This window comes from Sinocyclocheilus grahami, unplaced genomic scaffold (assembly GCF_001515645.1).
Source record: "Sinocyclocheilus grahami isolate Dianchi unplaced genomic scaffold, SAMN03320097.WGS_v1.1 scaffold840.1, whole genome shotgun sequence".
Lineage (NCBI taxonomy): Eukaryota > Metazoa > Chordata > Actinopteri > Cypriniformes > Cyprinidae > Sinocyclocheilus > Sinocyclocheilus grahami.
Genome location: NW_015506019.1, coordinates 274,836 through 287,114, shown reverse-complemented (window position 1 = coordinate 287,114; position 12,279 = coordinate 274,836). Strand labels below are relative to the sequence as shown.

Genomic DNA, 12,279 nt, shown 5'->3' with positions numbered 1-12,279 from the left:
GTGAGCATAGGAGACTTCTTTAAAAAAAAAAAAAAAAAAGTAAATAAAAAATAAATAAACATAAATAAATATTCCGACCTTTTGACCTATAGTGTAAATGGCTTGATTGTTACCTGTCTAACATTAAAGAACTATATTAACCCCATGGAACATGAATGAAGGTAAACTGCAGAATCAAGCATGATAAACAAATAAATGAAGCTTGCCAGCACACAAACATCAATGCACTTTTACCTCAGACTAAGAGAAAAACAATTCTGATAAGAGTTTAGAAGAAGAATTCCTCGTTGGCGAACGGCGCTGGGGCGAGAAGCGACAATGTCCACAGGATTTCTGTTTAAGGGGAAGTCGTGGCCTAAAAGGGGAAGTCGTGGCCTAATGGTTAGAGAGTCGGACTCATAACCCAAAAGGTTGTGGGTTCGAGTCTCGTACCGGCAGGGATTGTAGGTGGGGGGAGTGAATGTACAGCGCTCTCTCCCACCTTCAATACCACAACAAGGTGCCCTTGAGCAAGGCACCGAATCCCCAACTGCTCCCCGGGCGCCGCAGCATAAATGGCTGCCCACTGCTCCGGGTGTGTGTTCACGGTTTGTGTGTGTTCACTGCTGTGTGTGTGCACTTTGGATGGGTAAATGCAGAGCACTAATTCTGAGTATGGGTCACCATACTTGGCCACATGTCACTTCACTCACTTATAGAAGCCAGCAATGTTATTTGAGATTATCGGTTGTTGGTTATGATTATGATTTTTCATGATCATTTTGGGGTCAAGTTTCTTTCTGGAGACTTTATTTTTACAGAGTATATGTTTATAATGAACGTCTTTTTCTAAATATAGTCTTTATTGATGACTTAACCTGCAATGGATTTTGACCTATGAGAATTTTAATCAATGAGAACTGACTTGTTTTGGTAAATTAGTATAACCATAATCTCAGATCAGCCAATGGAGATCTGCTATAGGCGCCGTCTCATTTCTTGCACATTTCTGGCTTCATCAGTAAGCTACTTCACGATGCAGACACAATAACAAATTTTATCCTAAAAACCTGCAAGATTTATAGATATTAAATGATTGATTGACGTTTCTAAGATAAAGATTAGGTGCATGTTTCTCATTGACAGGAAGTGATTCATTCTGGTTGTGAAACTAATCAAGTTTAATCAAGACTTCATTCTCCTTTGTGTTGCTGAAACAATCTCCATGCTGTTGGAGTGATGGACTACATTCAAGCCAAAACTTATCCAAGAAACTGGATGCCTGATGTTAGTCACACATAAAATTGTACTTCTCAAAATTCTACAAATTGTCATCTCTAGACAAAAGCATAATTTCCCAAAAGTATAACATCCATTACATTAAGAGAATCTGACTACCCATTGTGTGCAACCTAAACAATCTTCATAGTTTATTAGACACAGTGAAAAGTTAATAATTAATATTAATGAATGTTGATAGCTGTAAAGCCATTGTACACTATATCTGAGAATAAAGAAGTGCTGCTATATAGTTTTACAGATTACAGCATTCACACTGGGAGTGTGCTGTGTGGTATTGCATGCCTTTCAATTAAATTAAAATGCTTCAGTAATGGATGTGTAAATCCACTATGGAGCGAGCATCAGCATCACACTTTCACATACTTTGCAGCCATTGGCACATACTAAAGGGGGCAGAGTTTGGACTAGTGAGTTTTTTTGCTTTGTTTTCATTTAAGAACCTCACAAAAGTATAAAACAGGAATCAAGACAATCTTTTGTCTGCCCTACCTTTCTTTGAATGGTGTAAAACATTTGAAAATTATTTGGTAAATTAAATATGATGAGCTGAGGACATCAAAACCTCGAATTAATTACGATGACCTGATAACAATAATGACTAAAAAAGACTACCCATACTTCCTTAGTAAGGCCATTGAGTCTGAAGTGGTTAACATCTGGATTTTCAGAATGTCAATAACAAGTTTGCATTGCAATATCAAAATTTGAGAAAGAAACCTACACAGTAGGTTTTTTACCTACACAGAGTTCTTTTTAGTGGGCAATTGGTAATGATTAGCTTGGACCATGGCATGTTTTAGTCAATTTGCTATTGTCCAGATTTAGTTAACTTGTCAGTGCCCATGAGCACCAAAGAGTCTTAATTCACTCCTGAACTCTTGTCAATTAAGTAAAACAACATAACATACACAGACTATGACAATTTCAAAGATGAATTCCTTCATAGATGAATGCAGAACCCCACTGTCACTTTGATGTCTACTTGTCTATGCAAGGAACTACATCCAATACTACATTACTGAGTCCCCAGAGGCAGCACATGTGCCCGCCGGGTCCCCAGAGGCATCATCTGTACCTACCAAGTCCCCAGAAGCTGTGCCCATGTCTGCCAGGTCCCCAAAGCTCCTGTACTTTCCAAATCCCCAGAGGAACAACCTTTGCCTGCCGGGTCCCCAGAGGCAGCTCCTGTAATTACTAAGGCCCCAGAGGCAGTGCCTGTACCTGCTGAGTCACCAGAGGCAGCACCTGTGCACACCGGTTTCCAGAGTCAGCTCCTGCACACGCCAGGACCCAATAGGCAGCGCCAGTACCAATCAAGTCCCCAGAAGCTGTGCATATGCCTGCCAGGTCCCCAAAGCTCCTGTACTTACCAAATCCCCAGAGGCAGAACCTGTACCCACCGGGTCCCCAGAGGCAGCTCCTCTATTTATTAATTCCACTGCATGGTATGGCACGGTACAGCTCGCTACGGTTCACTTTTGGGGGTTTTCCACTGGGTACAGTACCTGGTACCTGGTACTTTTTTTAGTACCACCTCGGTTGAGGTTCTAAGTGAACCGTACCGTTACCAAAACGTGACGTGTAAACTCTGCTGATTCAGGATTGGCCGGAGAGAATTGTCACTACCTGCGTCACTGAACTTGCGACACAAACACAACATAACCGCTAGATTTAAATCAGCACAGCCAGCGAAGGGACGAACGCAACTGTTTTGAACAAGCGCACCTTTTTTAACAACCAAAAAGTGGCTGTTTCGTTGTCTGTTGAGGAAGTACAGACGTTCCGTTGATAGCAGAGGAGTGGATCCAGCGAGAGCTTGATAGGGCGACACGGAATGAAAAAAGTTTTTCTGAGCCGTGCCGAGCCGAGTCGGACCACACGGTGGAAAGGCATATGTTCCCAGAGGCAGCGCCTGTACCAGCTGAGTCACCAGAGGCAGCACCTGTGCACACCTGGTCCCAGAGTCAGCTCTTGTGCATGCCAGTAACCCAGAGGCAGCTCCGGTACCTACCAAGTCCCCAGAAGCTGTGCCTATACTGGCCAGGTCCCCAAAGCTCCTGTACTTGCCAAATCCCCAGAAGCAGAACCTGTGCCCAATGGGTGCCCAGAGGCAGCTCCTGCACCTGCTGAGTCACCAGAGGCAGCACCTGTGCACACCAGGTCCCCTGATGCAGTGGGTGAGCCTGCAACACTGCAGACCACTCAACAATGGTGGAAGGCAGTGGTGGAGGCAGTGGAAATTTCAGGCCACACAGGAAGCAAATCTGCGGAACCCCATGCAACTAGAGCAGCAAAATCCTCAAGCCCACATACCACAAGGAACACTCATGCCCACCAGGAACCCAAAGGGAATGCCTGTGTCTGCATATTCTTTAAAAGTAGCATGCGTGCTCACCAAGACTATACAGGGAGCACCTGTGCCAACCAGGACCCCTCACAGAGGAAAACAGAGGATCCCTGAGCATTTGAGGCAGCATGCCCATCAGGATCCCAAAGTGAGTAGTCATGCCCTCCAAGTCCTCAAAGAGATTACTTGTGCCAGAATATTCCTCACTGGGAGCACCCCCACAGAGAGAGAAACTGACAGTCCCTAAGGTTCTGAGGCAGCATCTGAGGCAACAGAAGCCTCAGACCTCTTTTACAAAGGATGCATCTGTGCCCGCCAGGTCTCCAAATGAAGCAGCCATGCCAGCTAAGACAACACAGGGAGCACCCATGCCCCTTAGTACCCCAAAGAGTATGCCTTTACCCAACAATACCCCACACAGTGTACTTCTCCTACTGTGTCCCCACAAGTACCTGTGCCCGCTAAGAGCACACAGGGAGCACTAATGCCTGGCAGGACTCCAAAGGTAATGCCTGTGCCTGCATGTTTGTCAAAAGGAGCAAATGCGCTCACCAAGTCCCCACAGGGAGTACATCAGGAGCATACTGAGAACAAAACAGAGCATCTCATTCCTGCTGATTACCAAAAAAAAAGAATAGCGTTTAAGGTGAGGCACCTAACATAGAAGTGAATGGAGCCAATTTCTGGAGGACTTAAAAGTAGAAATGTGAAGCTTATAATTTTTTTTTCTAAAAATCAACATTAATTCTTCTGTTATTGTTTGAGCTGTGAAGCTGTTTACATAAAGATTTTAGGTTTAATGGTATTGCATTGTAATGGTGACAAAGTTGTAAAATTAGATAAACTTTACACGTAGTGTAATTAGTGTGAAAGTTGTTTTTCACACTAAAATCAGGTTAACATTTACGTATATCAGGTATGTATCATTTTAAAACTTTTTCAACAGTAAGTATTTTAACATTTGCTTTCTAAGCAGTCAATCTTTTGATTGTTTTGCCTGGCAGACAATAAAACAGATTAAAATATCTAATACATTGCAGGATGAACCTGAGCCATCTATAGTGACCAGAATGTCACAGAGACTTGAGCTCTTTTGTCTTGAAATGGCATGCAACAGCAACATGATAAAAGCACACAGAACACCTTAACAACCATAATGCTTTGTCATAATGCCTTGTGCACAGCCACACAGTCAACATTTTCCTCAGAAAATGTATTTAATTCTATTTCATATTTGCATTGAATGGACAGCGGAAAAGTCAAGGTGAAGTCAGATTTCATTTGTATCTGTGTTAGAAAAAACTTGCACAATTGGTGGCTGACTAAATACTTTTTTTCCCCACTGTATATATAGTCTATACCAGGGTTCCTCAAATCTTACCCTGGAGGTCCAATGCGCTGCAGAGTTTAGCTCCAACCCGGATAAAACTCACCTATCTGTGATTTTCTAATGATCCTGAAGACATTGATTAGCATGCACAGGTGTGTTTGATTAGGGTTAGAGCTAAACTCTGCAGGAAAGGGGATCTCGTGGGCCAGATTTGAGGATCCCTGGTCTATAGTCTCAAATTGATTTTATAATCACAACATTGTAATTTTAATTACCACATCTGTCGACGTGAGCTGGTGCAAACACAGGGGCACCGCTAGCAATTTTGGGCCCTATGAAAGAATATGAGGTTGGGCCCCCTACCGAAGCAAACATACACTATATTGCCCAAAGTATTGGGAAAACAAAAAAAAACCTCATAGCCAAACACCAATGACTTGTACATATGCGTACAATCATTTTTGGCAATATAGTGTACAAGCCAGCCTAGCTATTCAAAATCTTTGTCTGCAATTTAATAATCTTGACCTATTACTTTTGCTATTGCTTTTGACCATTAGGTATCAATAACATAATTCATTCAGAACTTTTTTTTATGGACATATACTTTCTGTACCACACTATTCTGCTAATATGGAATGAGTTTGACTACTTAATCAGTTATATTAATAGAAATGCTTCACTGGGGCAAAAGGCGGTTGTGAAAATAAATCTGCATCGTTTATCTTTTTGATCTTTCATTCAAAAAATTCACAAAATTCTAACCTATGATTGAAGTAAAACAATGGAAAGTGGGGGAAGACTCACATTATGAAATAAATGTTTTTCTCTAGTTCACGTTGGCCACAATTATTGGCACCCAATTATCACAACGTCCTTTTCCCAAGATAACAGCTCAGAGTTTTCTCCTATAACGCCTGACAAGAGATCAGAGACCATTCCTTCATATAGAATCTCTCCAGATCCTTCAGATTCCCAACTCGATGTTGTTGCTTCTTCTCTTCAGTTCACCCCACTCATTTTCTATAGGGTTCAGGTCAGGGAACTGGAATGGACATGGCAGAAGCTTCATTTTGTGCTCAGTGACACATTTTTGTGTTGGTTTTGATGTTTGTTTTGGATCATTGTCCTGATGGAAGATCCAACCACGGCCCATTATAAGATTCCTAATATAAGCAGTCAGGTTTAGTTTTTTGTAGACGGTACAACGGGAATAATGGGAAATTTTTGTGGTTTTGAAACCATGACATTTTCTAATCGAGGTATACCTTGAAACCGGTATTTGGCCCATGCCTGCTTGACGGTAGTTTTTCTCAAAGTAAATGGTGAAAAGATTGTTAAGTGTCTCTCAGAGCAACTCTGGAGATTAAGTTCATGCGTTAATGTCCTTATGTATTGAGATCACAATGCTGCCTGAACATCTTCGGTGATCATCACGCAGGTGGGCATCAGCAGCTTACATACTACAGCAGGGGTTCTCAGCTCTGGTCCTTAAGGTCCACTTTCCTTCAGAGTTTAGCTCCAACCCTAATCAAACACACTTGAACAAGCTAATCAAGATCTTCAGGATTACTATTAAGTTACTGGCAGGCAAGTTTGATCAAGGTAGGAGCTAAACTCTGCAGGAAAGTGGACCTCAAGGGCCAGAGTTGAGAACTCCTATACTACAGTGACCTTGCACGGTGTAGGGAAAATGTGATTGGTACAGACTTGTCCAATCAAGAGGTTGCAGCAGGTCTGTGTTCGACTTCATGCAGCACTGCGGAGACTGAATGGTGTATTACATCAAAATACAGTTAGATTCGGTCTGTGCAGTACTTGGGCATTTTTATTTGGCGTGAGATTTACCTGGGCAGTGTGAGAGCATGAAACAGAGCCTAAAAGCATGTGTCTCATCCCAAATGCATAAGAGTTGGAAACCCTTGCCTCAGTGCGAGCACGAGCAATAAGATGGTGGCTGCAGTTCAATTAATGGCCACCGGTGTCGCTAATAACAAGAGTTTCTGAATTGTACATATAGCCCTTTTAAATAGAGCTTAAGTATATCTATATATATAAGTGAAGTGAAGTGAAGTTAAAAAACACTTTAATTAAATTTCTACTGAAATGTATAGTTTATGTATATAAATATATGTGTAATTACACATTCGTAATTTAGTACATTTAAATATATTAACTTTAACTGTAATACTGAGTAACACAATACCGTTAAAATTATAATCAAGTATTTTACATGTGCTTTTATATGTTAGTGAACACATCAAAATGTGATCTTTAGAGAATGACAAAAGATTATTAAAATATAATGCTAAACGTGTAAATAAGTCTACTACTTCGTTAAGAAACAGTCATGAAAGTGTACTTTCGTTAAGTACACTTAAGTTGCCTTTTATGTAATTAATATGATGTTATCTGCAAGTAAGTGCACATTTAATACAATTAAGCACGTTTTTTCACAATGGAACTTTAATGATTGACTGTGGAAACTCTTTTTAGGATGGAGAATGTGGTGCATAAGTACAGCCATGCTGGAGTATACACTGCCACGGTAGAGTGCAGTACTAGTGAATGGCATGTGACCGCTTCCAAAAGCATCACTATCCAGGAACCGCTTGGAGAGTTTGGGACTATAATGTGCCACAGCATGAATCAATCCACAGATTATTCCAACTGCAAAGCACTTTATAATAACCCTCTGAGAATCCAAGTGGAGTTAGACACAGGTAAAAAATAAATGTTTTATTATTATTATTGTTATTATTTTGACAAAAGAGAATGTAATTTCATGCATTTTTACAGTTTCTGAAAAAGCCCCTGCAAAACGAAACACTAAATTGCTATGTTGCCAAAGTGTTGCTACGCAGTTGCTAGGGTGTTTCTATGCATATTCTAAGGTATTCTGGTGTCTATGACATTGTGGCCCCTAGATATGGCATTTTATTGAAAAACATAAATTTTAACGCACAACCTTTTAACCTTAAAGTATACTCCATTTGATAGCATACATGAGCACAAGTGCTTGACACATGCACACTAGAAAGTTTTATCCTTGTTCATGGCCTGTGCTATTTCTCTCCAGAAGTTATCATTGATTCCAAATGTCTAAACTAGAGTTGCATCTCCCCTCACACAAGCAATCATCAGCGCGGTGGTCTCCAGTGGCTTGTTGTTGTTCAGTCTCATCGGTTTAATTTTTGACTGTGAAAAAGTAAAATAAAAAATAAATAAATAAAAACCAAGCGAATATTCAAGCTATGGAAGCTCATCTCCCTAAGTGGTGCTCACTGCAGACCCAAATTGGTCAAATGGGTTATAAACTCATAATTGCAAATTTTCATCTCACAATCCTGACATTTTTTTCCTGAATTTTATTGGGATTTATATTGGGATTTTATTACCCATATAGGCCTACTTAAATTTTTCACCCACCAGATGGCAGAAACATTTGTAGTAATTTATAAGGACATATTATAAGTCTAAATGAATGTTTACCTCCTCCAGGAACAAATGTAACATACAAAATTCAGCATGAAAATACAGAGCTGGCCTCCATTTCCGCTATCAGAGGGATCGTTCCCCATAACATCACCATATCTCCAGAAGTACAGCAGCAGCTAGGACCAGGCTGCCAACAGTTTACTGTTGTGGCTCTCAATGGGGTGACGGCTGTAGATCGCTCCGCTGTCCTGGAGCTGTGCTTGGTGGAGCCAGTGGAAGGACTCATAGCGGACATGGAATTTGAGCATGAGCAGTGTCCGGTCCATGCCCTCTATGTCAATGTGTCTCTGGCTCGGGGGGCTCCAGTGCAACTGCATTTTCTGGTGTCTGGAGCCAATCACACCTTTTCTGAGATGCATGAGATGCTGCACGGAAGTCCACAAGTTTTCATAATCTCAAACACAATACAAGGTACTGCCTTTTACTTATTTACACATGCATTAGAGGGCCAAAAGTAAGTGAATGTTTGATTTCATAACCATGGGCGTTAATAGGATTTTTAACATTATTAAATATTAAAAACATGCATTACAATGAAAAATGATCTTCACACGTTTGGTCAAGTAGTGTATATTTAATCACAGCTTTCAGATTCTTCATTCAGATGTTTTCTCCATCTTATTTAGGCAAATTAAATGTTGTGGTAAGAGCAGAGAATCCCTTCTCAAGCATGGTAATAGATGGTGGAAACACAACAGTGTATTGTCACAATGAAACAGTGAACAAACATGAAGAAGAGACGGTATGTGATCCAGAGTCTGTCCATAAACACATATGCTTTGTTATAAGCACTCAGTACAAGCTATGCTTCATTAATGAATGTGATATTTTGTTGACTACAGAAAACTAACTTATAGGACTTTATTATAAACACTAAATATAAACTTATAAAATACTTTTCTGTTATCCCTGAACATATAAAAGTTAAATTTTAAATGATGACTTTACATGCAGATGTATTTTGAAATAATGTGTATTTTAGCATTATTTCAGTGCATTGACTTGCCTTAGACTTCAGTTGTAAGGGTCTTACTGTTCACACATTTTTGTTTTTACAAACTGATGGTGTTGAAATTATTTTCTGTGGTATGCCACAGATACCGTCAATAGAACTTATCTTGTTTGAAAAATGCAGCACATCTATTACACATCAATTATTTCTCCAGATCAGTGAACAAGTGAGAACTGCCAGAGCCAATAATCTAAATGTCACAGTAGATCCAGAGGTCCCAGTCATCGGCACTACCAGCATCAAGCTGTATGTTGAGGGATTAGTAGATGACAACGCTATCTGGAAATGCCGTAAGTACCACTACTGCTAAATTACAAATAATGTGTCATATCCAAGGAGGTCTATAATACCTGGAGAAATCTGTTAGCATTCTCATTCATCTCAATTGCAGTTGCTCAGTCAGACAAGGACTGCCATGATTTTAATGTTGCTTGCAATCAGTTTAGTCAGAAACGTGGATACTTCTGAAGCTGTCAGCAGAGAAAGATGCTTTTTTGCTGGTGTGTGTAGTTAGGACAGTTACCAACAGGTGCTAATGGAACCAGGCTAACCATCCAACAATTGTCATCTTGTTTATATATTTTCAGAGTTGATCTATGTAACATTCCTCATAGCACATAAGAATCTGGTGTTTCTTTCTCTCTTTCTCTTTTCTTTGTAGATGAGGATTGCCCCTGTCCCAGTGAAGTGAAACATAGAGATTATGAGATATCCGAAGCTTGCCTACCACCAGTGTACAGTTTCTCTGTGTATACTGTACATACCAAGTCACATGGTGTCACACAGTCTGGAACCAGATGCATCACTGTCATTCCTAGAGAAAATATGAAGCTTTCTGTTACGTAAGAATTTAACTGATTGCAATTTGATTCGATCGAATTATATGCTCAGATTTGTTGTCATTTGTACTAAGTAGCCTGCTTTGAAATCTGTGTATACTCTTTTTAGCTGTTCCAACTGCAGTCCAGTGAACGTCGCTGAGAGTGTTAAGCTACAGGTGCAGTGTGAAGGATGTCAGAAAATTGTTTGGTACTTTGAGAGCACAAAGGATTTTACTGTAAGTGTTTTTATGTTATGTTATGACATGCCATGTCATTAAACCTGTAGCTTTAGGAGGACCTTGCAATATGCTTTCTGAAAATCAGTTCAACTTTGCATGTGACCCCTTGTGGAAAAAATAAATACTAAATAAAAATTAAAATGCGTTTTAAAATAAATACTTATTACATAAATAATATACTTTAAAAGAATATACTAATAATGTGAACGGAATGTAATGTTTTCAAACACATAATTGAATGTTAATTACAATTATTTGAAAATGTATTCTTCTAGTTTAAATTTATATTAAATGCAATTAGCTGAAGTTTAGAGCGCTTTTTTGAGCCACTTAAGGGATAGTTCACCCAAAAGTGAAAATTCTGTCATCATTTACTGACCCTCAAGTTGTTCTTCTGTTGAACACAAAATATATTTTGAATAATGTATGTAGCCAAACAGTTTCTGGTCCCCATTGACGTACATGGGGACTTACTGTACATACTATGGAAGTCAACAGGGGCCAGTGCAACTGTTTGGAATTTTAATTTTTGAGTGAGCAATCCATGTAAGTATAGAACTTAAGCACAATTTTTATTACTTCTATTGTCTTTGAAATATGTGTAAGTGTACTGCTGAATGTATTTACAAGCATTTATCGTGCACTAAAATATACTTTAATCTTGTTTCCATTGTTTAAATATTTATTTGTAATTACACATTTGTAATGATAAAGTTGCAATCAAATAGTACACTACAGTAAAAATTCTAAACTACATTACATGTGCTTTTTGTATGTGTGTCAACATATTAAAATAAGTGTACTTTAAAGTGTTTAAAACATGAAAAAGACTATGTTTAAGTAGAACCTTTAATTTGACATTATTACAAAGTTAAAGGGGTCCTATTATGCTCTTTTACAAAGTCTTGATTTAGTTTTGGGGGTGTAGCCTACTAGAACATGCTCTCATGCTTGGTGGTTCGAAAAGCGCATTATTTTTCACATAATTTACATTATTAAAATACCTTTCTCCCCAGGCTGGCACAAACGGCTCGATTAGTTCCGGCTTTGATGAAGGTCCGCCTTCCGAAAAACAAAATGTGTTGTGATTGGTTAGCTGTCCCAGTGCGTTGTGATTGGCGAACAGCTTAGACAGTGTTTCAGTACTGCCACGCCCCTTGCTCCATCTTTCAACAAAAGCTTTTGGCGAATCCGGCACTTCTCACTCGTGATGTGGAAGCTGTCCTCAGTAAAATGCGCAGCACACAATAGCAAATTGGGGTTATAATGCTCAGGAACAGAGTTAAGAAGTAAATTGCAACCACTGTTTCCTGACATCATCCGCTTTCGGACGTGAAAAAAAAAAACAGCATTTCAGGTGGTCGCACACCGTACGAGAAGCGCAGCGTCGCACCACGTCTTTAAAATTCGAACACATTATTTTCTATGAGTGTAGGCACACCGGCGCCATTCGGCGTCTGTCTGCGGCGCCCAGCTACGTCGTGTTATATTTGTAAGAATTGTTCTAGACCAGCGGTTCTCAATCCCAGTACTCGCGTACTCCCGCTCTGCATGTTTTGCACGTCTCTCTTTGTTAACACCTGATTCAGATCATCTCGTTAGAAGTGAGCTCCGTGCATGAACTGTGTTCCGATTGACATGGTCCCTACACAGTGTCCATTGCTCCCTACTCCCTGAGCAGGGGAAATCCGTTGAAGTTTACTTCACTTCGGAATATTCATTTACAGATTTGCGCTGCGCCGCAATCTGCA

The 12,279-nt window shown here is 39.9% G+C and overlaps 1 protein-coding gene across 1 annotated transcript in view; it reads left to right on the top strand.

Annotated features, from left to right (window-relative positions):
* The first annotated feature begins 1,875 nt into the window (after positions 1-1,875).
* Positions 1,876-12,279, top strand: part of pkd1l2a (polycystic kidney disease 1 like 2a) — a 34,661-nt gene continuing 24,257 nt past the window's right edge. The window contains exons 1-8 of the mRNA XM_016247509.1: positions 1,876-1,929; positions 2,394-2,628; positions 3,244-3,776; positions 3,853-4,018; positions 8,460-8,839; positions 9,623-9,758; positions 10,130-10,310; positions 10,417-10,525. Coding sequence (XP_016102995.1) covers positions 1,876-1,929; positions 2,394-2,628; positions 3,244-3,776; positions 3,853-4,018; positions 8,460-8,839; positions 9,623-9,758; positions 10,130-10,310; positions 10,417-10,525 — 1,794 coding nt within the window. The remainder of the gene's footprint in view (positions 1,930-2,393; positions 2,629-3,243; positions 3,777-3,852; positions 4,019-8,459; positions 8,840-9,622; positions 9,759-10,129; positions 10,311-10,416; positions 10,526-12,279) is intronic.